The sequence below is a fragment of the Salmo trutta genome, chromosome 29 (genome assembly GCF_901001165.1).
Source record: "Salmo trutta chromosome 29, fSalTru1.1, whole genome shotgun sequence".
NCBI classification, from domain to species: domain Eukaryota; kingdom Metazoa; phylum Chordata; class Actinopteri; order Salmoniformes; family Salmonidae; genus Salmo; species Salmo trutta.
The window spans coordinates 14542392-14570092 of record NC_042985.1 but is presented as its reverse complement, the minus strand read 5'-3'; the positions used below and the strand labels follow the sequence as shown (position 1 = coordinate 14570092).

The following is a 27701-nucleotide window of genomic DNA, read 5'->3' as shown; positions in this document are numbered from 1 at the left end:
CCCCACTGTATATATACTGCTCTAAAAAATAAAGGGAACACTTAAACAACACATCCTAGATCTGAATGAAAGAAATAATCTTATTAAATCCTTTTTTCTTTACATAGTTGAATGTTCTGACAACAAAATCACACATAAATAATCCATGGAAATCCAATTTATCAACCCATGGATGTCTCAATTTATCAACCCATGGATGTCTCAATTTCGCAAACACACACATTGGAGTCACACTCAAAATTAAAGTGGAAAACCACACTACAGGCTGATCCAACTTTGATGTAATGTCCTTAAAACAAGTAAAAATGAGGCTCAGTAGTGTGTGTGGCCTCCACGTGCCTGTCTGACCTCCCTACAATGCCTGGGCATGCTCCTGATGAGGTGGCGGATGGTCTCCTGAGGGATCTCCTCCCAGACCTGGACTAAAGCATCCGCCAACTCCTGGACAGTCTGTGGTGCAACGTGGCGTTGGTGGATGGAGCGAGACATGATGTCCCAGATGTGCTTAATTGGATTCAGGTCTGGGGAACGGGCGGGCCAGTCCATAGCACCAATGCCTTCCTCTTGCAGGAACTGCTGACACACTCCAGCCACATGAGGTCTAGCATTGTCTTGCATTAGGAGGAACCCAGGGCCAACCGCACCAGCATATGGTCTCACAAGGGGTCTGAGGATCTCATCTCGGAACCTAATGGCAGTCAGGCTACCTCTGGCGAGCACATGGAGGGCTGTGCGACCCCCAAAAGAAATGCCACCCCACACCATGACTGACCCACCGCCAAACCGGTCATGCTGGAGGATGTTGCAGGCAGCAGAACGTTCTCCACGGCGTCTCCAGACTCTGTCACGTCTGTCACGTGCTCAGTGTAAACCTGCTTTCATCTGTGAAGAGCACAGGGCGTCAGTGGCGAATTTGCCAATCTTGGTGGTCTCTGGCAAATGCCAAACGTCCTGCACGGTGTTGGGCTGTAAGCACAACCCCCACCTGTGGACGTCGGGCCCTCATACCACCCTCATGGAGTCTGTTTCTGACCGTTTGAGCAGACACATGCACATTTGTGGCCTGCTGGAGGTCATTTTGCAGGGCTCTGGCAGTGCTTCCATACTCTGAACACTACGCTGACAGACACAGCAAACCTTCTTGCCACAGCTCGCATTGATGTGCCATCCTGGATGAGCTGCACTACCTGAGCCACTTGTGTGGGTTGTAGACTCCGTCTCATGTTACCACTACAGTGAAAGCACCGCCAGCATTCAAAAGTGACCAAAACATCAGCCAGGAAGAATAGGAACTGAGAAGTGGTCTGTGGTTACCACCTGCAGAACCACTCCTTTTTTGGGGGTGTCTTGCTAATTGCCTATAATTTCCACCTGTTGTCTATTCCATTTGCACAACAGCATGTGAAATGTATTGTTAATCAGTGTTGCTTCCTAACTGGACAGTTTGATTTCACAGAAGTGTGATTGACTTGGAGTTACATTGTGTTGTTTAAGTGTTCCCTTTATTTTTTTGAGCAGTATATATATATATATATATATACATATATACACACACACACTCACCCTCACACACTAAGCAGAAACACTGATTATTCTATTCTTTCTGTAGATCCATCTGAGCAGGGAGCAGCAGCAAATATGCTATAAAATATGTCTGTCTGAATGCCCAACGAGTCATATTGACTGATTTATGTTCCTCCATACTGATGACAATTATCCATATGTGTGTGTGTGTGTGTGTGTGTGTGTGTGTGTGTGTGTGTGTGTGTGTGTGTGTGTGTGTGTGTGTGTGTGTGTGTGTGTGTGTGTGTGTGTGTGTGTGCGTGTGTGTGTGTGTCTGTGTGTGAAGCGTTTTATCCACCCTCTCTCCCAGTGCAATCATCGCCCTGTAATCCTCTCCCCCAGTTCCCAGCCTGCACGCTGATTTATCTAGGTTTAAAAACAGCCCAGTGCTCTGCTTCATACACACAGGCGCAAACACACACACACCCACACACACACATACACACACACACACACACACAAAAACCGGTCGACACGCACGCAAACACACACACAAAGACACCGGTGGACTCCCACTCCCACTCCCACTCAGGAAGGCTGTGTTGTGGTGTGGGTCGGATGCACAGAGAATGGAGCGGCCAGGCGTAACTAAGATGGCAGCTGAAGGGGAGATGGCATGGGGGGAGGAATGAGAATTGTCACTTTATGTTACATGAGCTTTCACTCCCACTTCCAGCCACCCTGCACATTAAGGGAAAGGGAAAGGGGATACCTAGTCAATCGCACAACTGAATGCATTCAGCTGAAGTGTGTTCAACCGAAGTGTGTAACCCAACCCCTCTGAATCACACACACACACACACACACACACACACACACACACACACACACACACACACACACACACACACACACACACAAGTTCTCCTGAACACACAGACAGTATACAGTAGGTTTCAAAGAATCACGGATAGAGAGGTCTATTTACATTTTTTAAAGATTTATTCCTTATTATTTACCATTCTAAAGGTACAACTTTAAAATGTGTGTGTGTGTGTGTGTGTGTGTGTGTGTGTGTGTGTGTGTGTGTGTGTGTGTGTGTGTTGACTTTGTTCCTATCTGTATTACAGGTACAGGAGCTACAGAGTCCTCCCAGAGCCAGTATGGTGGTGAAGGACTGTGTCAGAGCCTGTCTGGACTCAACATACAAATACATCTTTGACAACTGTCATGAACTCTACAACCAGCTACTAGACCAGGTAAAACAGGCACTATATCACTCCTATATTAAATCCTATATCACCCCTATATTAAACCCTTTATCACTCCTATATTAAATCCTATATCACTCCTATATTAAATCCTATATCACTCCTATATCACTCCTATATTAAACCCTATATCACCCCTACATTAAACGCTTTATCACTCCTATATTAAATCCTATATCACTCCTATATCACCCCTATATTAAACCCTATATCAGACCTATATTAAATCCTATATCACTCCTATATTAAATCCTATATCACTCCTATATCACCCCTATATTAAACCCTATATCACCCCTACATTAAACCCTTTATCACTCCTATATTAAATCCTATATCACTCCTATATTAAATCCTATATCACCCCTATATTAAACCCTTTATCACTCCTATATTAAATCCTATATCACCCCTATATTAAACCCTTTATCACTCCTATATTAAATCCTATATCACTCCTATATTAAATCCTATATCACTCCTATATCACCCCTATATTAAACCCTATATCACCCCTACATTAAACCTTTTATCACTCCTATATTAAATCCTATATCACTCCTATATTAAATCCTATATCACTCCTATATCACCCCTATATTAAACCCTTCATCACCCCTATATTAAACCCTATATCAGACCTATATTAAATCCTATATCAGTCCTATATTCAATCCTATATCAGTACTATGTTAAATCCTATATCAGTACTATGTAAAATCCTATATCAGTACTATGTAAAGGCTTATATCAGTCCTATATATGCTGAGTGTACAAAGAATTAGGAATACCTTCTTAGTATTTAGTTGCACCATCCCCTTTTGCCCTCAGAACAGCCTCAATTCGTTGGGGTATGGACTCTACAAGGTGTCGAAAGCGTTCCACAGTGGTGCTGGCCTATGTTGAATCCAATGCTTCCCACAGTTGTGTCAAGTCGGCTGGATGGGTGATGGATCATTCTTGATACACACAGGAAACTGTTGAGCATGAAAAACCCAGCAGCATTGCAGTTCTTGACACAAACCTGTGCGCCTGGCACCTACTACCATTCAATGTATTTTTTATTTATTTTATTTACAATGATGGCCTACCCCAGCCAAACCCGGACGATGCTGGGCCAATTGTGCGCTGCCCTATGGGACTCCCAATCACGGCCGGATGTGATGCAGCCTGGTTCAAAGGCACTTAAATCTTTTGTCTTGCCCATTCATCCTCTGAATGGCACACAGACACAATCCATGTCTCAATTGTCTAAAGGCTTAAAAATCCTTCTTTAACCTGTCTCCTCCCCTTCATCTACACTGATTGAAGTGGATTTAACAGGTGGCATCAATAAGGGATCATAGCTTTCACCTGGATTCATCTGGTCAGTCTATGTCATCGAAGGAACAGGTATTCCTAATGTTGTGTACACTCAGTCCTATATTCATTTTATATCCTTCCTATATCGGCCCTCTGTCAGTCCTAAGGTGCACTACAGGAGTTAGTGTGTTCTGTCTAACAGAGAGATAATGTCCTACAGGTCTGTAACAGTCATGTCTATCTGTTCTGTAAAAGGCAAGTTCTGTAACAGTGAGGTAATGTCCTGCTGGTCTATAACAAGGAGTTTATAACTGTAGAAGTTGAATAATAATCTTCCTTTGCAGGAACAGCCTGAGGGGTTTTTAGCAATTACCCAGCTGAGAGATAGATACAGCCACTAATTACAACTCAGTCTAACGCACTCACAGACGAGTCACACACTCCATCAACACACACACACACTTATAGACCAGACACCTACTCCATCAACACACACACACACACACACACTTATAGACCAGACACCTACTCCATCAACACACACACACACACACACACACACACACACACACACACACACAACACACACACACACACACACACACACACACACACACACACACACACACACACACACACACACACACACACACACACACACACACACACAAGCACACACTGGCACACACTGGCACACACACGCACTCTATCAACACTCACACACACACACACATATGCAGACAGGACACACTCTTCATCAACACACTAGTCACCACAACATCAATACACACACATGTTCTCTCCTGGAGCTAACCTCAGGGTGGTGGATGACTATATCATAATATTACAGCCTGCCTTTGTGCCACTGTGGATATTTCCCATAAAAGACATCCATTGTGTTGTCTTGCCTGCCCTCGTTCTCTCACTGGAAATACCACCATCCAACCAGAGGCTGATTATGTAATGCTACAAAGCACTCTGCATGGGAGGGAGGGAGGGAGGGAGGGAGGGAGGGAGGGAGGGAGGGAGGGAGAGAGAAAGAGACAAAGGGAAGGAGGGAGTGGGGAAGGGAGGGAGAGAAGGCATGGAGGGATCAGCGAGAGGAAAGAGGGAGAGCTTAAACATTCCCGTAAAGGGATTTAAAAAGAGAGCAGTGAAGGAAGGAAACAGAGCAGGTGAAGAAAGAGAGAGTCATTTAGGTCCAAATTCTCTCCATTGGAATTCAGTCACTGTGGAGGAAGGAGGAGAGATGCCCAGTACTGCATGTCTCTGTAGATACACTGTAGGCAGACATGACCACACACACACACACACACACACACACACACACACACACACACACACACACACACACACACACACACACACACACACATGCACACACAGCTCTCTAAAATGATCTGCATCCATTTCTGCATTTCTTTCTGCTCTCTATCTATCTCTCTCTCACACTCACTCACTCACTCACTCACTCACTCACTCACTCAATCACATATATATACACACACATTATGGCCAATTGATATCAGTACAGGACGGGCTGTGTAGTGTGTATTATTAGGGTTTATTAACCGTTGAACTGAAGTGTATGTTCAGCACTGTGAGGACATCACATTAGCATGGATGTGTTTCTCTGTCTGCCTGCATGTTACAACACACCATGAGTCTCATGTATAGTCATACCGCACACACACACACTGACAGTCTTATCACATGTGTAGCTGATCGGATGTGCTAATGCCAAATCAAGGGGTTACTGATTAAAATTCCTCTTGGCTCCAGTTTAATTTAATTTATACAGGTAATTCTCACTTAGATATAATCAGTGATCTAGTCAGAGGGTTACTGGTTAGAATCCCATCTAGCAGGCCTCCCGAGTGGTGCAGCGGTCTTAGGCACTGCCTTGCAGTGCTTGAGGTGTCACTACAGACCTGGGTTCGATCCCAGGCTGTGTTACAACCAGCCATGACCGGGTGTCCCATTGGGAGGTGCACAATTGGCCCAGTGTAGTCTGGATTAGGGGAAGGCTTGGCGGGGGGGTCTTTACTTAGCTTATCGTGGATTGGTGGGTCATGTTTTGGATGGAAGCATGACTCGACCTTCGCCTCTCCCGAGCCCATTGGGGAGTTACAGCAATGAGACAAGATCGGGAAAAAAAGGGTAAAATCTGAAACAAATAATCCCATCTCGCTCCGGTGAGCCAGTCAACAAATTGGTTGTTTTTGTTTATTGGATATTAGGGATGTCAGTCCCCATGTCTGTTATTGTCTCCTTTAGGTGTTTGAACTGTTTCCTACTGTGTTGATTCTCTGTCTGTTTGTCCAGATGTGTAAACAAACTGTTGGCCTGTGATTGCCATCCAGATGAGTGATACAGCGTCTGAGAGAGTTAATGTGTGTCCCAAATGGCACCCTATTCCTTATATAGTGCACTTCTTTTAGTACTAGTACCTCTTTTAGTATTGCACTATATGAGTATATGGGGTGCCATTTGAACTGGTTTGTTACTGGTAAACGGTCATCCCAGTTTGGAATACTGATCATGGTTGGTACAGTACTGCTAGTTCTCCTGGAATCAGTACTGATATTCCCCGTTGGTTACACACTGGTGAAACAAAATCACACCCTCATATGCCCTGTGCAGTGCACCATAGTGTGGCAGGCAGCCCTATACGGCTATGGTCAAAGTAGTGCACAACAGGGGGGAAAGGATGTGATTTGAGATTCTCTCTAGAGGAAGGGATTCTTGTGAGTATAGAGAGTATGATTAGCATGCTACTATAGTGCTGGTGATTTGGTTACCCTAAGTCCCCAAATATCAAATTACTCAAAGTAGAGGGATCAGATGTTTGAGAGGGGCTTCAATCTCAAACAATGTATGTAGACCCATAATCCTTCACAAAGGAAAGAGAGCACACAGAGAAGAGAAACATTTATTTCAAGCTCAATAGTTAATTCATTGAGTGATTGAGTATACAGCCAGGTATCACGAATAGAAACTGTTTCGACTCAGTGCTTTTGTCAAGGGTGTACTGGTCCTTGTCCCTGTCCACTTTAATAGATATGCTTAAATTTAAGTGATATATTAAATAACACTTGTTAGGAATATACATTTTGGTCTGTGCTAGTCCCACAGCCCAAAGAAAGACAGTATGTATCTTTTCAGTATTTTTACACTATCTTTCCATTGAAGAGAGAGGTTACAGAGCCAGTCACGAAACCCAATGCTTCCTGATTGAAAATAGGAAAAGCACTTTGAGTCGGCTTGTTGCAGGTGCTTGGGAATAATTCAATGAAGTCCTTGAAGAAAAGAAAGACCCACACACTGCTTTTGCCAATATCACTTAGTTGGTTTATTCAGCTTTTCTTCAAGGATGTACTGCTGGTGCTAGACACAATAATCATAAAATAGATAGATACAATAAACCATGTTTACATTCACTATACATACAAGTTGACCTCTGCTGGTGGTTAATCCTCCATCTCTAAGAAGGCAGTATGATCAGAGGCAGATCTTTTAAGAGAAGTTTAGATGAACTATTTCATTGACATGTTGGCCTCTACTGGTGTTTGACCCCATCCCAAAGAAGGCAGTATGATGAAAGACAGACCTCAGCTTTAATACACTGCTGCTGTATGTATATCTAACCTTTATTTATACAGGGTATATTTATTAGTCATTTAGCAGACACTCTTATCCAGAGTGACTGCATACATTTTCATATTAGCCCACCATGGGAGCTGAACCCACAACCCTGGTGTTGCAAGCACCATGCTCTACCAATTGAGCTACAAGGGACCCAATGAGGTGATCCTCAGTGAGTTGAAATCTATTTTACTAAAGAGACCTGTTCATTTAAATGTGAACTAAAATGAATGGATTACACCATTGAGTATACATGTTGGCCTCTGGTTGGTTTGTCCCCCAGACCAAGGAAGGCAGTATGATCAAAGGCAGATATTTTAAGAGAAGTTTAGGGTGGATTAACTATTTTATGTTGGCCTCTGCCTGGTGGTTGGTTTGTCCCCCAGACCAAGGAAAGCCTGTACGGCTAAAGACAGATATTCTTCTCAGTGCAGAGGGCGGTAGGTTAAGCCTCAGCTTTATGATGGATGTACAATATACCTGCTACTTTACCACCTCTAACAATGTGTTGTTGCTTGACATTATGAATATAGATGAGTAGGGAGATGCATCGGTAATTCACAACCTTCATCAATGCCCTTCACACAAACAGTATATAGTACACAAACACCCATGTACTTGCAGGACCACAGACACGAACACACACACACACACACACACACACACACACACACACACACACACACACACACACACACACACTGGGAATACTTTGCATAGAGGATCCTGTTTCATTTTGCATAGTTCTGTTTCATTATTCATATCTCTACAGTAAGACAGACCACTGTAGCCCCTCTGCACACACACACACACACAAACACACACACACACACACACACATACACACACACACACCCTGCACACTGCAGCAGGGACGACACACAAAGACCCCTTGGTAACCAACTCATTAAGATCTCAGCATGTGACAAATAAAGTTAGATTTGATCCTTCTGCCACGATAGCAACTAGTTCGTTCTATGACAAACAATAATGGTTTTATATTGAATTCAACAAAAAAACGAACATTATTTGTAAGATGTGAAATAAAAGCACTTTCTGTTCATCACAGACAGACAACTTGTGTAGACCTTACTGTGAAATGCTTACTTACAAGCCCTTAACCAACTATGCAGTTCAAGAAGAGTTAAGAAAATATTTACCAAATAAACAAAAGTTAAAAATTATTAAAAAAGTAACACAATAACATAACACTAACGAGGCTATATACAGGGGGTACCGGTACCAAATCAGTGTGCGGGGGTACAGGTTAGAGGTAAGTTGTACATGTAGCTGGGGGTGAAGTGACATTGCGTAGATAATAAACAGTGAGTGGCCATTTGATTAGTTGTTCAGCAGTCTTATGGCTTGGGGGTAGAAGCTGTTAAGGAGCCTTTTGGTCAATGACTTGGCGCTCCGGTACTGCTTGCCGTGCGGTAGCAGAGAAAACTGTCTATGACTTGGGTAACTGGAGTCTCTGCCAATTTTATGGGCTTTCCTCTGACACCGCCTATTATATAGGTTCTGGATTGCAGGAAGCTTGACCCCTGTACGCACTACCCTCTGTAGCGCCTTACGGTCGGATGCCGAGCAGTTGCCATACCAGGAGGTGATGCAACCGGTCAGGATGCTCTCGATGGTGCAGCTGTAGAACTTTTTGAGGATCTGGGGACTCATGCCAAATCTTTTCACTCTCCTGAGGGGAAAAGGTTTTGTTGTGCCCTCTTCACGACTGTCTTGGTGTGTTTGGACCATGATAGATCGTTGGTGATGTGGACACCAAGGAACTTGAAACTCTCGACCCGCTCCACTACAGCCCTGTTGATGTTAATGGGGGCTTGTTCAAGCCAGCCTTTTCCTGTAGTCCACGATCAGCTCCGTTGTCTTGCTCACATTGAAGGAGAGGTTGTTGTCCTGACACCACACTGCCAGGTCTCTGACCTCCTCCCTATAGGCTGTCTCATCGTTGTCGGTGATCAGGCCTACCACTGTTGTGTTTTCAGCAAACTTAATGATGGTGTTAGAGTCGTGTTTGGCCACACAGTCGTGGGTGAACAGGGAGTACAGGAGGAGACTAAGTACACACCCCTGAGGGGCCCCAGTGTTGAGGATCAGCGTGACAGACATGTTGTTGCCTACCCTCACCACCTGGGGGCGGCCTGTCAGGAAGTCCAGGATCCAGTTGCAGAGGGAGATGTTTAGTCCCAGGGTCCTTAGCTTAGTGAAGAGCTTTGTGGGCACTACGGTGCTGAACGCTGAGCTCTAGTCAATGAACAGTATTCTCACATAGGTGTTCCTTTTTGTTGGGATATGTATGTACGGTCACTGTGGGGACAACGTCGTCGATGCATTTATTGATGAAGCCGATGACTGAGGTGGTATACACCTCAATGCCATTGGATGAATCCCAGAAAATATTCCAGTCTGTGCTTAGCAAAACAGTCCTGTAGCGTAGCATCCGCGTCATCTGACCACTTCCGTATTGAGCGAGTCACTGGTACTTCCTGCATTAGTTTTTGCTTGTAAGAAGGAATCAGGAGGATAGAATTATGGTCAGATTTGCCAAATGGAGGGCGGGGGAGAGTTTTGTATGCTTCTCTGTGTGTGGAGTAAAGGTGGTTTAGAGTTTTTTTCCCTCTGGTTGCACATGTCAAATGCTGGTAAAAATTTGGTAAAAGTGATTTAAGTTTGCCTGTATTAAAGTCCCCGGCCACTAGGAGCCCCGCTTCTGGGTGAGCATTTTCTTGTTTGCTTATGGCCTTGGTTGGTTGAGTGCGGTCTTAGTGCCAGCATCGGTCTATGGTGGTAAATAGACGACTATGAATAATATAGATGTGTCACGTCCTGGCCAGTATAAGGGTTAATTAGTATTGTAGTTTGGTCAGGACGTGACAGAGGGTATTTGTTTTATGTGGTTCAGGGTGGTGTGTTTGGTTAAAGGGTGTTTGATTTAGTATTTCCGGGGTTTTGGTTTATAGTCTATGTTTATGTATTTCTATGTCTAGTCTGGTGAGTGTGTTTCTATGTTGTGTTGATTGGGGTTGGGACTCTCAGTTGAAGGCAGGTGTTGTCTATCTGCCTTTGATTGAGAGTCCCATATATTAGGGTGTGTTTGTGGTTGTTATTGGTGGGTGATTGTTCTGTGTTGAGCCTATGCTTTGCAGACTGTCAGTTTATCGTTCGTTTTCTTGTTTATTGTTTTTGTATTCGTATTGATTTAATTAAATGTTCAAGATGGAATATATCGACTCTGCTGCGTATTGGTCATCCTTTTCCGACAATGATTTCGTTATATCGTCAGAAGACGAAGATACTTGTGACAAGATGAGAACTCTCTAGGTAGATAGTGTGGTCTACAGCTTATCATGAGGTACTCTACCTCAGGCGACCAATACCTCGAGACTTCTTTAATATTAGACATCACGCACCAGCTGTTACTGACAATAATACACACACCCCCACCCCTCATCTTACCAGACGTAGCTTCTCTGTTCTGCCGGTCCATTGAAAATCCCTCCAGCTCTATATTATCCGTGTCGTCGTTCAGCCACGACTCGGGGGAAACATAAGGTATTACAGTTTTTAATGTGCCGTTGGTAGAATAATTGCAATCGTAGATCATCAATTTTATTATCCAATAATTGCATGTTAGCAAGTAGAATTGATGGCAGTGGGAGTTTACTCGCTCACCAACAGATTCTCAAAATGCAGCCCGATCTGCGTCCTCTTTTCCTCCGTCTTTTCTTCACGCAAATGACGGGATCTGAGCCTGTTCCCGGGAGAGCAGTATATCTTTCTCGTCGGACTCGTTAAAGGACTCATTAAAGGAAAAAGCTTCTTCCAGTTCGTGGTAAGCAATCCCAGTTCTGATGTCCATAAGTTATTTTTGATCATAAGAAATGGTAGCAGCAACATTATGTACAAAATAAGTTAAAAACAACGCAAAAAAACCCAAACAAACAGCACAATTGGTTACGGGCATGTAAAACATCAGCCATCCTCTTCTGCGCCATCTTAAGGTTCTTAGCTTTCCAACGCTATGCGGCATATGACGTGTCCTTCCGCAAGAAATTGACTGTCAGTCCGAGCAGCGGATAAAAGTGTAAGCAGGACTTCCCATTTAACCAGGCAAGTCAGTTAAGAACAAACTCTTATTTAACAATGACAGCAAACCCCAGCCAAACCCTCCCCTAATGATGCTGGGCCAATTGTGCACCGCCCTATGGGACTACGCGATCAGTTGTGATACAGCCCAGGATCAAACCAGGGTCTGTAGTGATGCCTCTAGCACTGAGATGCAGTGCCTTAGACCGCTGCGCCACTCGGGAGCCCCGAGTCTAATCCGATACCCCAGAGTCTAGTGAGGCAAACTCAATTTAAGCTGGGAAGCATGGCTATCAGCCAAAACTGTCCTAAATTGGCTTAACAGAGGCTGATTTATTTGCACACTACCTTGATAAAACAATTAACTAATAAGGAAAGTCCCCAAAATCGGGGAGTTTACGCTTAACCGGTTTTAATCGAGCTCTCCCCCTAGTCATTACACACACGTAACAGTATAGCTACCGTCCCTCTCCTCGCCCCAACCTGGGCTTGAACCAGGGACCCTCTGCACACATCAACAACTGCCTCCCACAAAGCATCGTTACCCATCACTCCACAAAAGACACGGAACAACTACTTCAGGTCTCAGAGCGAGTGACGTCACCCGATTGAAACGCTATTAGCGCGCACCACCGCCAACTAACTAGCCATTTCACATTGGTTACACACACACACACACCAAATACACACAGACCAAACACACACAGACATACACAAACACAAGCTATGTCAAGAATCCAGTATATAAATATGCGGTGTGTATAAACAGTGTAACAAAAATATAATGTACAGTAGTAGAAATATTAGAATGAGTTATGTCTAGAATACATACAAGCAAGCAACCACACACACACACACACACACACACACACACACACACACACACACGCTACACTGCAGGTTGTTGAATAATTGAAGCCATATTATTTCAGAGCTGCCAGGGACAGGCTTCATTTTAACACACCATATTCTATTAATCAAAACTACATTTCATGTTGCCCAGAGATGTACGCACGGGTGTGTTTGTGCTTGCACGTGCAATACAAACACACACTGTGAGCAGTGGGTTATCTATCTGTAAAGTCATTAAGATAAGAGAGGAAATGTGTTGGTGTGAACAGAATGTCCAGACAGTTGAGTCTGATTCTAACCGTATCTCCCATCTACAGAGAAACATTTATCAGCTCCAATACTACAGCAGTACTGTTATAGGGAGCTACAACTCTCCTGCTGTACTCCGTCCTGTACTAGCACTATCACTAGTCCATCACTATACCAGGACTGGTCTACAGACAACTAACAACTAATATACTGTACCAGGACTGGTCTACAGTCAACTGTCAACTAATATACTGTACCAGGACTGGTCTACAGTCAACTGTCAACTAATATACTGTACCAGGATTGGTATACAGACAACTATCAAAACATATACTGTACCAGGACTGGTCTACAGACAACTATCAGATCATATACTGTACCAGGACTGGTCTACAGACAACTATCACATCATATACTGTACCAGGACTGGTCTACAGTCAACTGTCAACTAATATACTGTACCAGGACCGGTATACAGACAACTATCAAAACATATACTGTACCAGGACTGGTCTAAAGACAACTATCAAAACATATACTGTACCAGGACTGGTCTACAGACAACTATCAGATCATATACTGTACCAGGACTGGTCTACAGACTACTATCAGATCATGTACTGTACCAGGACTGGTCTACAGACAACTATCAAAACATATACTGTACCAGGACTGGTCTACAGACAACTATCAGATCATATACTGTACCAGGACTGGTCTACAGACAACTATCAAAACATATACTGTACCAGGACTGGTCTACAGACAACTATCAGATCATATACTGTACCAGGACTGGTCTACAGACAACTATCAGATCATATACTGTACCAGGACTGGTCTACAGACAACTATCAGATCATATACTGTACCAGGACTGGTCTACAGACAACTATCAGATAATATACACTACCAGGACTGGTCTACAGACAACTATCAGATCATATACTGTACCAGGACTGGTCTACAGACTACTATCAGATCATATACTGTACCAGGACTGGTCTACAGACAACTATCAGATCATATACTGTACCAGGACTGGTCTACAGACAACTATCAGATCATATACTGTACCAGGACTGGTCTACAGACAACTATCACATCATATACTGTACCAGGACTGGTCTACAGACAACTATCAGATCATATACTGTACCAGGACTGGTCTACAGACAACTATCAGATCATATACTGTACCAGGACTGGTCTACAGACTACTATCAGATCATATACTGTACCAGGACTGGTCTACAGACAACTGTCAACTCATGTACTGTACCAGGACTGGTCTACAGACAACTATCAACTAATATACTGTACCAGGACTGGTCTACAGTCAACTGTCAACTAATATACTGTACCAGGACTGGTCTACAGACAACTGTCAACTCATGTACTGTACCAGGACTGGTCTACAGACAACTGTCAACTCATTTACTGTACCAGGACTGGTCTACAGACAACTATCAAAACATATACTGTACCAGGACTGGTCTACAGACAACTGTCAACTCATGTACTGTACCAGGACTGGTCTACAGACAACTATCAGATCATATACTGTACCAGGACTGGTCTACAGACAACTATCAAAACATATACTGTACCAGGACTGGTCTACAGACAACTATCAGATCATATACTGTACCAGGTCTGGTCTACAGACTACTATCAGATCATATACTGTACCAGGACTGCTCTACAGACAACTATCAGATCATATACTGTACCAGGACTGGTCTACAGACAACTATCAGATCATATACTGTTCCAGGACTGGTCTACAGACTACTATCAGATCATATACTGTACCAGGACTGGTCTACAGACAACTATCAGATCATATACTGTACCAGGACTGGTCTACAGACAACTATCAGATCATATACTGTACCAGGACTGGTCTACAGACAACTATCAGATCATATACTGTACCAGGACTGGTCTACAGACAACTATCAGATCATATACTGTACCAGGACTGGTCTACAGACAACTATCAGATCATATACTGTACCAAGACTGGTCTACAGACAACTATCAGATCATATACTGTACCAGGACTGGTCTACAGACAACTATCAGATCATATACTGTACCAGGACTGGTCTACAGACAACTATCAGATCATATACTGTACCAGGACTGGTCTACAGACAACTATCAGATAATATACTGTACCAGGACTGGTCTACAGACAACTATCAGATCATATACTGTACCAGGACTGGTCTACAGACAACTATCAGATCATATACTGTACCAAGACTGGTCTACAGACAACTATCAGATCATATACTGTACCAGGACTGGTTTACAGACAACTGTCAGATCATATACTGTACCAGGACTGGTCTACAGACAACTATCAGATCAAATACTGTACCAGGACTGGTCTACAGACAACTGTCAGATCATATACTGTACCAGGACTGGTCTACAGACAACTATCAGATCATATACTGTACCACGACTGGTCTACAGACAAATATCAGATCATATACTGTACCAGGACTGGTCTACAGACAACTATCAGATCATATACTGTACCAGGACTGGTCTACAGACAACTATCAGATCATATACTGTACCAGGACTGGTCTACAGACAACTATCAGATCATATACTGTTCCAGGACTGGTCTACAGACAACTATCAGATCATATACTGTACCAGGACTGGTCTACAGACAACTATCAGATCATATACTGTACCAGGACTGGTCTACAGACAACTGTCAGATCATATACTGTACCAGGACTGGTCTACAGACAACTATCAGATCATATACTGTACCAGGACTGGTCTACAGACAACTATCAGATCAAATACTGTACCAGGACTGGTCTACAGACAACTATCAGATCATATACTGTACCAGGACTGGTCTACAGACAACTATCAGATCATATACTGTACCAGGACTGGTCTACAGACAACTATCAGATCATATACTGTACCAGGACTGGTCTACAGACAACTATCAGATCATATACTGTACCAAGACTGGTCTACAGACAACTATCAGATCATATACTGTACCAGGACTGGTCTACAGACAACTATCAGATCATATACACTACCAGGACTGGTCTACAGACAACTATCAACTAATATACTGTACCATTACTGGTCTACAGTCAACTGTCAACTAATATACTGTACCAGGACTGGTCTACAGACAACTATCAGATCATATACTGTACCAGGACTGGTCTACAGACAACTATCAAAACATATACTGTACCAGGACTGGTCTACAGACAACTATCAGATCATATACTGTACCAGGACTGGTCTACAGACAACTATCAGATCATATACTGTACCAGGACTGGTCTACAGACAACTATCAGATCATATACTGTACCAGGACTGGTCTACAGACAACTATCAGATCATATACTGTACCAGGACTGGTCTACAGACAACTATCAGATCATATACTGTACCAGGACTGGTCTACAGACTACTATCAGATCATATACTGTACCCGGACTGGTCTACAGACTACTATCAGATCATATACTGTACCAGGACTGGTCTACAGACAACTATCAGATCATATACTGTACCAGGACTGGTCTACAGACAACTGCCAGATCATATACTGTACCAGGACTGGTCTACAGACAACTATCAGATCATATACTGTACCAGGACTGGTCTACAGACAACTATCAGATCATATACTGTACCAGGACTGGTCTACAGACTACTATCAGATCATATACTGTACCAGGACTGGTCTACAGACAACTATCAGATCATATACTGTACCAGGACTGGTCTACAGACTACTATCAGATCATATACTGTACCAGGACTGGTCTACAGACTAGTAGATCATATACTGTACCAGGACTGATCTACAGACTATTAGATCATATACTGTACCAGGATTGGTCTACAGACTATTGGATCATGTACCAGCACTGGTCTACAGACTATTAGAACATATACCTGCACTGGTCTACAGACTATTAGATCATATACCAGCACTAGTCTCTAGACTATTAGATGATATACCTGCACTGGTCTACAGACTATTAGATCATATACCAGCACTAGTCTCTAGACTATTAGATGATATACCTGCACTGGTCTACAGACTATTATATCATATACCAGCACTAGTCTCTAGACTATTAGATGATATACCTGCACTGGTCTACAGACTATTATATCATATACCAGCACTAGTCTACAGACTATTAGATGATATACCTGCACTAGTCTACAGACTATTACATGATATACCTGCACTGGTCTACAGACTATTAGATCATATACCAGCACTAGTCTCTAGACTATTAGATGATATACCTGCACTGGTCTACAGACTATTATATCATATACCAGCACTAGTCTCTAGACTATTAGATGATATACCTGCACTGGTCTACAGACTATTAGATCATATACCAGCACTAGTCTCTAGACTATTAGATGATATACCTGCACTGGTCTACAGACTATCAGATCACATACCAGCACTAGTCTCTAGACTATTAGATGATATACCTGCACTGGTCTGCAGACTATTAGATGAAATACCAGCACTGGTCTACAGACTATTAGATCATATACCTGCACTGGTCTACAGACTATTAGATCATATACCAGCACTAGTCTCTAGACTATTAGATCATATACCTGCACTGGTCTACAGACTATCAGATCATATACCAGCACTAGTCTCTAGACTATTAGATGATATACCTGCACTGGTCTGCAGACTATTACATGATATACCTGCACTGGTCTACAGACTATTGTAAACTGTTGGTTCAAGCCCTGCCTGCTGATTGCCTGAAAGCTGTCCCTAGGCCATCATTGAAAATAAGAATTTGTTCTTAACTGACTTGCCTAGTTAAATAAAGGTAAAATATATTTTTTAATAAATATCAGAGCATATACCATGGGTATGACAAAATTCGTTTTTACTGCTGTAATTACTTTGATAACCCGTTTATAATAGCAATAAGACACCTCTGGGTTTGTGGTATATGGCCAATATACCACACCCCCTCGGGCCTTATTGCTTAATTAGATCATATACCAGCACTAGTTAGATAATTTACCAGCACTAGTCTACAGACTATCAGAACTGTAAACCAGCACTAGTCTACAGACTATCAGATCCGTAAACCAGCACTAGTCTACAGACTATCAGATCTGTAAACCAGCACTAGTCTACAGACTATCAGATCCGTAAACCAGCACTAGTCTACAGACTATCAGATCCGTAAACCAGCACTAGTCTACAGACTATCAGATCTGTAAACCAGCACTAGTCTACAGACTATCAGATCCGTAAACCAGCACTAGTCTACAGACTATCAGTTCCGTAAACCAACACTAGTCTAAAGACTATCAGATCCGTAAACCAGCACTAGTCTACAGACTATCAGAGCCGTAAACCAGCACTAGTCTACAGACTATCAGATCCGTAAACCAGCACTAGTCTACAGACTATCAGATCCATAAACCAGCACTAGTCTACAGACAGCTAAAACTCTCCTACTGCTCTTTCTATGCTGTTCTGTTCTATCTCTATCTGTGTTGAACAGATGGTGCTCCGAATAACAAGTGATTAAGCAGAAACAGACAGTTCAGTTCAATCAGTGTTTTAGAAGACGGCATCAGTGGAAGAAGGGCAGGGCTGCTCTAGAAAAAGTGTTTCTCTGCAGCCAAACACACACACATGCACTCAGACACACCATCAGACACATGCATCAATCAATCTATCAAATGGATTTATAAAGCCCTTTTTTACAATAGCAGTTGTCACAAAGTGCTTATACAGAAACCCATCCTAAAATCTCAGGGAGCAAGCAATGCGGATGTAGAGGCACGGTGGCTAGGAAAAACTATCTAGAAAGGCAGGAACCTAGGAAGAAACCTAGAGAGGAACCAGGCTCTGCGGGGAGGGATGGGGGGGCAGTCCCCTTCTGGCTGTGCTGGGTGGAGATTATAAAGGTACATGGACATTAAGGCCAAATCGTTTTTCAAGATATTAAAACATGTATAGATGACCAGCAGGGTCAAATAATAATCACAGTGGTTATTGAGGGTGCAACAGGTCAGCACCTCAGGAGAAAATGTCCGTTGGCTTTTCATAGCTGAGCATTCAGAGGTAGAGAGAAAGAGGTAGAGAGAGAGGTAGAGAGAGAGGTAGAGAGAAAGAGGTAGAGAGAGAGGTAGAGAGAGGTAGAGAAAGAGAGAGGTAGAGGCGTAGAGAGGTAGAGAGAGAGAGGTGGCGAGAGAGAGGTGGAGAGAGAGTTGAAACAGCAGGTCCAGGTCAGGGTAGCAACTCGGGTGAACTGATCAGGGTGTGCATGCGTGCCATCACCAACCTGCACACACACAGTCACTCGCTCTAGGAGGAGAAGGGCTGATGTGTCAATGTGAGTTTTTATCTGTGTTTGTCTGGTTTCTGTTCAGCTCCATTTAAGATGTCAGGCCATGTCTTGAATTAAACATGAGCTGCAGGCTTAGTTTGCCATGCAAAACTCTCTGCTCTCTGTAAAAGTCCACTTGAGGTCTGTCTCTGTCTGTCTGTCTGTCTGTCTGTCTGTCTGTCTGTCTGTCTGTCTGTCTGTCTGTCTGTCTGTCTGTCTGTCTGTCTGTCTGTCTGTGTCTGGGATTAATGAGCTCCACCACAACCTTCATCTCTGCTTCTCTCTCTCTCTGTCTCTCTCTCCACCCCCCTCTTCTTCTATCCCCCTCCAGGCCCGTAAGCAGAATCTTCCCCGGGAGGAGCAGGGTCCGTCTATAAAGAACCTGGACTTCTGGCCCAAGCTCATCACTCTCATGGTGTCTGTGATCGACGAGGACCGCACCGCCTACACCCCTGTCATCAACCAGTATGTACAACATGGACACACACACACACACACACACACACACACACACACACACACACACACACACACACACACACACACACACACAGTGGTAGATCTATTTTGGGATAATGGCTCTGGGATAGCTGAGGGCATAAACTGCTAGTGAATAAGCAACGGAAATCAGTGAGAGAGGGAAAGCAAGAGAGAGACGGAGAAAGAGTGTTTGTGTGTGTGTGTGTGTGTGTGTGTGTGTGTGTGTGTGTCTCTCTCTCTCTCTCTTTCTGCATCTGAGTCTGCGTGCTTGCGTGATTTACTGGGGGGAGAGGTAGATGCATGAGCTATGAGGAACATTCAAGGATTAGCTCACAAATATTTGTCAAGGCAAGACGTTCTGCCTTATATTAGTGTGTGTGTGTGTGCATACATATGTACACACGCATGTGTTTTGCATTTGTGTGCATGTGCGTGCTACATACGCGCACAAGTGTTTTGCGTTAGTGTGTGTGTGTTTGTGTGTTAGCGCATTCGTGCTTGTTTGTGTGTGAGAGCTATATTAGGGAAAGTAACACATTGAGAGGGAAATCGACCTTATCTGCGCCAGAAGCCTTTCATCTATTCCTGTCATTCCATCGCTATGTGTAGAATGGATAATTATCCCAGTGACTTTTCACAATTAAGGGCTGACTGGAAATCTATAATATACAAAATAACAATTTATCTGCAAACGCCTCTTCCTATCTCTCTCTTGCTCTTCTTTCTCTTTCTTCACTTCCCCATCTCTCTCTGTTATCTTCTCTACCTTTCTCTATCTCTCTTTATCTATCTACCTTTATCTATCTCTCTTTATCTATCTACCTATCTCTCTTTATCTATCTCTCTTTATGTATCTCTCTTTATCTATCTACCTATCTCTCTTTATCTATCTCTCTTTATCTATCTACCGATCTCTCTTTATCTATCTCTCTTTATCTATCTACCGATCTCTCTTTATCTATCTCTCTTTATCTATCTCTCTTTTTTTCCCTCTACACCTCTCTGTCTCCCTTTCTCCACCTCTCGTATCTCTCTCTCTCTCTCTCTCTCTCTCTCTCTCTCTCTCTCTCTCTCTCTCTCTCTCTCTCTCTCTCTCTCTCTCTCTCTCTCTCTCTCTCTCTCTCGGGGTTGTTAGTTCTTCAGTTGAATTCTTCCTCTGAGATTCAACCAATTTATCCCCAAATCTCCAGTGACACCCTATTCTCTGTCCAACCCACTTCCACACTCCTGACCAGAGCTAGGGATTAGGGTGCTATTTGAGACAGAACCAGGCAGTCTGAGTGTCCAGTCAGGCTTGTGATTATGAGGAAATGAGTGTGATGTGGATCCATTGTAATTCCTCCCACAGATTTCCCCAAGAGCTGAATATGGGGAAGGTCAGCGCTGAGTTCATATGGAACCTGTTTGCCCTGGACATGAAATACGCCATGGAAGGTTAGTAGGAAGTGCTATTGATCTGTCAATACCCTGTGTGTCACTTCTCTCTGCTCTCTCTCTCGCTCTCTCTCTCTGTCTCTCCCTCTCTCGTTCTTTCTTTCTCTCTCTGCCTCTATCTCTACTCGCTCCCTCTTCTCTGCTCTCCCTGCCTCTCTCAGCTTTCTTCCCCAGAGCTAAAGTAGGGCTTTCCTTCAGAGGACACGCTATACTTATATTACTATCTAAATCAGAGTCATGGTGGCAGGTGTGTGTGTGTGTGTGTGTGTGTGTGTGTGTGTTGCTGTCAGACTGGGTTTGAGCAGTGCGGGTGTGTCGCTCCAGGGATTCTGTGTTTCCGTGTTGCAGGGAGGACACTTATCAGTGTTGCACACGCTCACATATCTCCTCTTACCCCGTCCTCCTCCTCCCTCCTCTTACATAAAATCTGTGAGAACAGATGACCAGTTTCACCATAGCACAAAGTTTTATCTCATTATAATGGGACCTGCTTGCATCATAATGGGATATTAAGGTTTTGCATGTAGGCGTTCTATTTCCAGAGGTATAAGATATTGGATTAGGGCATTCTTTCCCATACATCATAATTGCTATTTGTTTTACCACGATTCTTCAGTGGTTTTATATTAGCTATGTATTTTAATGGAGAACATAAATCTCAAATAAACCTGAACTGTTATTGGGCTGTGCATCTGGCGGTGTGTGTATGATTGCAAGCTTGCCTGCCTGCCTGCCTTCATGTGTGAGTGCGTGTGGTGTGTGCGTGAGTGCGTGTGTGTGTGTGAATGTCCCCAGTGAGTGCTATTAAGAAAGCAGGTCATTGTGGGTTAGTTCCATCTGTTTGGAGGAGAAAGGAAAGCAGTGACCTCACCAGTAGTCAGCCTTTTAACCTTTTCACGTGTAAGTTCCAAATATCTCTAACGGTCACCCCAGGGTGAGTTTTTTTTATGCGCGTGCTGTCAGAATGCACTTTTCCAAAATGGGATTGTTACACAACAGGACAGTTCACCCACGCTGCCCTCAAACCAAGGTACGCTGCCTGCTAATCATCTATTGGCTATAGAGCAACTTGTCAATTTCAAATAGTTTTCAAACAAGTTTTTAAACATTTTCTAACAACTGTTTGAATTGAGGTGTGTTCCACCCATTTCACTGTTGCGGACAGTTTGTGTTTGAGACATTATTGAGCCAGACAAATGTCTCTCTTCGACGAGAGCCCAAGCACAAACTTCTTCCTCCCTGGCACATTTTCCGGCTGGCGGCCACATTGCCTTCACTACTAATAATAACTTTGGATGTGTGCGTTCCTATCAAAGTAAGTGCCTTATTAAATTATCATTATAGTTCCTGTATATCGTGTTATCGTAGCTACTGTAGCACACCGTATGTATGTATGGAGCATAATGCATTTGCTGTTTTATTCACATGTTTTCAAGTGCTGGTGACAAATCATGCATTCCGATTCTTGCATAGATTGTAATGGAAATATATGATGTGTGTAAAATATATTTTTTAAGGTTGTACTAATTATGATGAGCTAATTCTAAGCTAATTGCCAGCTATGTGTGGCGCCATGTTTGTTGACATCATACAATGCATTCTGGTTGTCACGTAAATGTCTGCCAGACCAAAGATATTAGAACAAAATTAAGTGAAGGGATGGGATGGTTCAATCGTCTTTTGAGTAAAATTCAGGAAGTGAATGATGGTAAACGACACACCCCTATCAACATGCATACTGCAAACAGACCCAACTCATCTTGCAAACTCTTTGGTTGACATGAAAAAACAAATATGGCGGCCAGCACAAAATACCCATCGCGTTTTATTCAATTATTTAGATCACTGGTGAGGTCACCCGTGATATGATGATTTGTAAATAATAATTGCTATTAGCTAATTACGGTTTCTGTCAGCTGAGAGTTAGCTAAATATGACCGCTTGTGTTAGGTCACTCTTTCCTCAGTTAGCGCTAGGACTAATGTAGCTGACATTTTCCGGTTTGGATGAGAATTGTGTTAGCCTTTCACATGGACGACATAACGTTGTGAAGACTGTGTTTCTGTGAAAAAATCTATGTGGCTCAAACGCTGACTGTTGTGTCAATTCTAACTGGACGCTCTAAATAAGTGTTCTAATCACAGCGGTTTGAGCGTATGCTGCAGGGACCACTGTAGAATGATCACACCGGTTTGAGCATACAATGCAGGGACCACTAGAATGATCACAGCGGTTTGAGCGTACGCTGCAGGGACCACTGTAGAATGATCACAGCGGTTTGAGCGTACGCTGCAGGGACCACTGTAGAATGATCACACCGGTTTGAGCGTACGCTGCAGGGACCACTAGAATGATCACAGCGGTTTGAGCGCATGCTGCAGGGACCACTGTAGAATGATCACAGCGGTTTGAGCGCATGCTGCAGGGACCACTAGAATGATCACACCGGTTTGAGCGTACGCTGCAGGGACCACTGTAGAATGATCACAGCGGTTTGAGCGTACGCTGCAGGGACCACTAGAATGATCACAGCGGTTTGAGCGTACGCTGCAGGGACCACTAGAATGATCACAGCGGTTTGAGCGCATGCTGCAGGGACCACTGTAGAATGATCACAGCGGTTTGAGCGCATGCTGCAGGGACCACTAGAATGATCACAGCGGTTTGAGCGCATGCTGCAGGGACCACTGTAGAATGATCACACCGGTTTGAGCGTACGCTGCAGGGACCACTGTAGAATGATCACACCGGTTTGAGCGTACAATTCAGGGACCACTGTAGAATGATCACACCCGTGTGTTCGTACATGTCAAAGGGTTAAACACTATCCCACTGCATTATCCTCATTCATTTATATACGATAACTACATACACACACACATGCACGCACGTACGCAAACACACACACACACACCCTAGCATGCACATAACCAGAACGTCCCAAGTCAGTTTTTGTGTGTGAGAGAGAGAGTTGCGGATAGAGCAACAGTTTCAATGTAAAGGCAGGCAGCAGCTCAAGTTGTGTTTGAGAGAGAGATGGAGAGAGATGGAGTGAGATGGAGAGGGATGGAGAGAGAGCGATAGAGAGAGACTAAGTGAGAACAGCCTGGCCATAGAAACCGGCCGTCACAGACAAATCTGGCTACCCAGAGAGGACAGGTTGTGCTCACTCTGCCCTCAGAGAGGTCGAGACAGAGCTGCATTTTCTCCTACACTATGAGAAATATACTATTTTCTTTCCCAAAATTGAAAAACAATGCACACATTTTGAAACAAGACAGAAAAGGAGAAAATTCAGAATCTATCAGGAGAAAACCCCCTTTGTGCCATATTAGCTGCAAAATACACTACATGACCAAAAGTATGTGGACACCTGCTCATCGAACATCTCATTCCAAAATCATGGGCATTAATATGGAGTTGGTCCCCCTTTTGCTACTGTAACAGCCTCCACTCTTCTGGCAAGGCTTTCCACTAGATGATGGAACATTCAGAGTTCAAGCACTGATGTTGGGTGATTAGGCTTGGCTCGCAGTCGGCGTTCCAATTCATCCCAAAGGTGTTCGATGGGGTTGAGGTCAGGGCTCTGTGCAGGCCAGTCAATTCCTTCCACACCGATCTCAACAAACCATTTCTGTATGGGCCTCGCTTTGTGCACGGGGGCATTGTCATGCTGAAACAGGAAAGGGCCTTCCCCAAACTGTTGCCACAAAGTTGGAAGCACAGAATTGCCTAGAATGTCATTGTATGCTGTAGTGTTAAGATTTCCCTGAACCATGAAAAACAGCCCCAGAACATTATTCCTCCTCCATCAAACTTTACAGTTGACACTTTGCATTGGGCCAGGTAGCGTTCTCCGCCAAACCCAGGTTCATCCGTCACTGCCAGGTGGTGAAGTGTGATTCATCACTCCAAAGAACGTATTTCTACTGGCAGTGAGCTTTACACCACTCCAGCCGATGTTTGGCATTGCTCATGGTGATCTTTGGCTTGTGTGCAGCTGCTAGGCCTTGGAAACCCATTTCATGAAGCTCTGACGAACAGTTCTTGTGCTGACGTTGCAATTTTGTAACGGCTGTCTTCAGAAATGGACCAAGGCGCAGCGGGTTTGTGGATACTCATAGTTTAATTAAAAAAAAGAGTAAAGCATCCACGGTGAAAAAACAATAAACAAGACAGCAGCAACAGTTTTACAGGCTCTACAAACGCAGTGCAAAAACAACCACCCACAACCCCAAAGAAAAACACACACACCTATATAGGACTTCCAATCAAAGGCAACTCAACACACCTGCCTTCAATTGGAAGTCCCAATCAACAATACAAACATTCCCATACACAAAACTGCCACGTCCTGACCCCAAAACTAAAACAATAGCTCCATCTGCTGGTCAGGACGTGACAAATTTGGAACTCGGTAGTGAATGTTGCAACCGAGGACAGACGATTTTCAGCACTCGGAGGTCCCGTTTTGTGTGCTTGTGTGGCCTATAACTTTGCGGTCCTAGACGTTTCCACTTCATAATAACAGCACTTACATTTGACCGGGGCAGCTCTAGCAGGGCAGAAATTTGACTAACTGACCTTTTGGAATGGTGACATCCTATGACAGTGTCACGTTCAAAGTCACTGAGCTTTTCAGTAAGGCCATTCTACTGCCAATGTTTCCTATGGAGATTGCATGGCTGTGTGCTCGATTTTATACACCTGTCAGCAACGGTTGTGGCTGAAATAGCCGAATCCACTAATTTGAAGTTGTGTCCACAAACCTTTGTATATATAGTGTATGTAGCTTCTCGCCACACTTGTAGGAACAGCCACAGACAACTTTGCTACATGTGTCTTTCTCACTATTTATTTATTGTCCTCATTCATTTCTTCCTTCTTACTTCTTGTCATGTTAATTGTTACTACTCATTGAGTATTATTATTTTTACTATTATCATCTACAGTGTGGGGCATCATTAATGTGTTGTATCTATATGTTTGCTTTTGCAATGTATGTGGTAATAGGTTCCATGCCTTTTAGCCATTTGAATTTGAGAGAGAGAGAAACAGAGAGAGGAGATTGGAGAATGAGAGAGAGAGCGAGAGTGAGAGAGAGAGACGGAGACAGAGAGAGAAACAAAGAGATGAGATTGGAGAATGTGTGAGAGAGCGAGAGAGACACATTGAGAGACTGAGACTGAGAGAGAGAAAGAGAGAGACAGAGAGAGACTGAGACTGAGACATTGAGAGACTGAGACTGAGAGAGAGACAGAGAGAGAGACAGAGAGAGAGAGTGAGACATTGAGAGACTGAGACAGGGAGAGAGAGACAGAGAAAGAGAGACTGAGACATTGAGAGACTGAGACTAAGAGAGACTGAGACTGAGAGAGAGAGAGAGACTGAGACTGAGAGAGAGAGAGAGAGAGAGAGAGAGAGAGAGAGAGACAGAGAGAGAGAGACTGAGAATGAGACATTGAGAGACTGAGAGAGAGAGAGAGACTGAGAGTGAGACATTGAGAGACTGAGACAGAGAGAGAGAGACAGAGAAAGAGAGACTGAGACATTGAGAGACTGATACATTGAGAGACTGAGACTAAGAGAGAGAGAGACAGAGAGAGAGACTGAGACATTGAGAGACTGAGAGACAGAGAGAGAGAGACTGAGACTGAGACATTGAGAGACTGAGACTGAGAGAGAGAGGGAGAGAGACAGAGAGAGAGACTGAGACATTCTGAGAGAGAGAGAGAGAGAGAGAGAGAGAGAGAGACAGAGAGACAGACATTCTGAGAGAGAATGAGACATTGAGAGACTGAGAGAGAGAGAGAGACTGAGAGTGAGACATTGAGAGACTGAGACAGAGAGAGAGAGACAGAGAAAGAGAGACTGAGACATTGAGAGACTGATACATTGAGAGACTGAGACTAAGAGAGAGAGAGACAGAGAGAGAGACTGAGACATTGAGAGACTGAGAGACAGAGAGAGAGAGACTGAGACTGAGACATTGAGAGACTGAGACAGAGCGAGACAGAGAAAGAGAGACTGAGACATTGAGAGACTGAGACTAAGAGAGAGAAAGACAGAGAGAGAGACTGAGAGAGAGAGACTGAGACTGAGACATTGAGAGACTGAGACAGAGAAAGAGAGACTGAGACTGAGACATTGAGAGACTGAGACATTGAGAGACTGAGACTAAGAGAGAGAGAGACAGAAAGAGAGAGACTGAGACTGAGAGAGAGAGAGACAGAGAGAGAGACTGAGACATTGAGAGACTGAGACATTGAGAGACTGAGACATTGAGAGACTGAGAAACTGAGAGACTGAGAGACAGAGAGACAGAGAGACAGAGAGAGAGAGACTCAGACTGAGACATTGAGAAACTGAGACTAAGAGAGAGAGAGACAGAGAGAGACAGAGAGAGAGACAGAGAGAGAGACAGAGAGAGAGAGACAGAGAGAGAGAGACAGAGAGA

The 27701-nt window shown here is 43.7% G+C and overlaps 1 protein-coding gene across 5 annotated transcripts in view; it reads left to right on the top strand.

Moving 5' to 3' along the window:
• Positions 1-27701, top strand: part of LOC115166986 (protein unc-13 homolog C-like) — a 223886-nt gene that overhangs the window by 72294 nt on the left and 123891 nt on the right. For all 5 annotated transcript variants that reach the window (XR_003870418.1, XM_029720976.1, XM_029720977.1 and 2 more), the window contains 3 exons: positions 2634-2762; positions 19662-19795; positions 21159-21244. Coding sequence is in view for 4 of the 5 variants with exons in the window: in XM_029720976.1 (XP_029576836.1) it covers positions 2634-2762; positions 19662-19795; positions 21159-21244 (349 nt within the window). In the remaining variant the exon portion in view is untranslated. The remainder of the gene's footprint in view (positions 1-2633; positions 2763-19661; positions 19796-21158; positions 21245-27701) is intronic.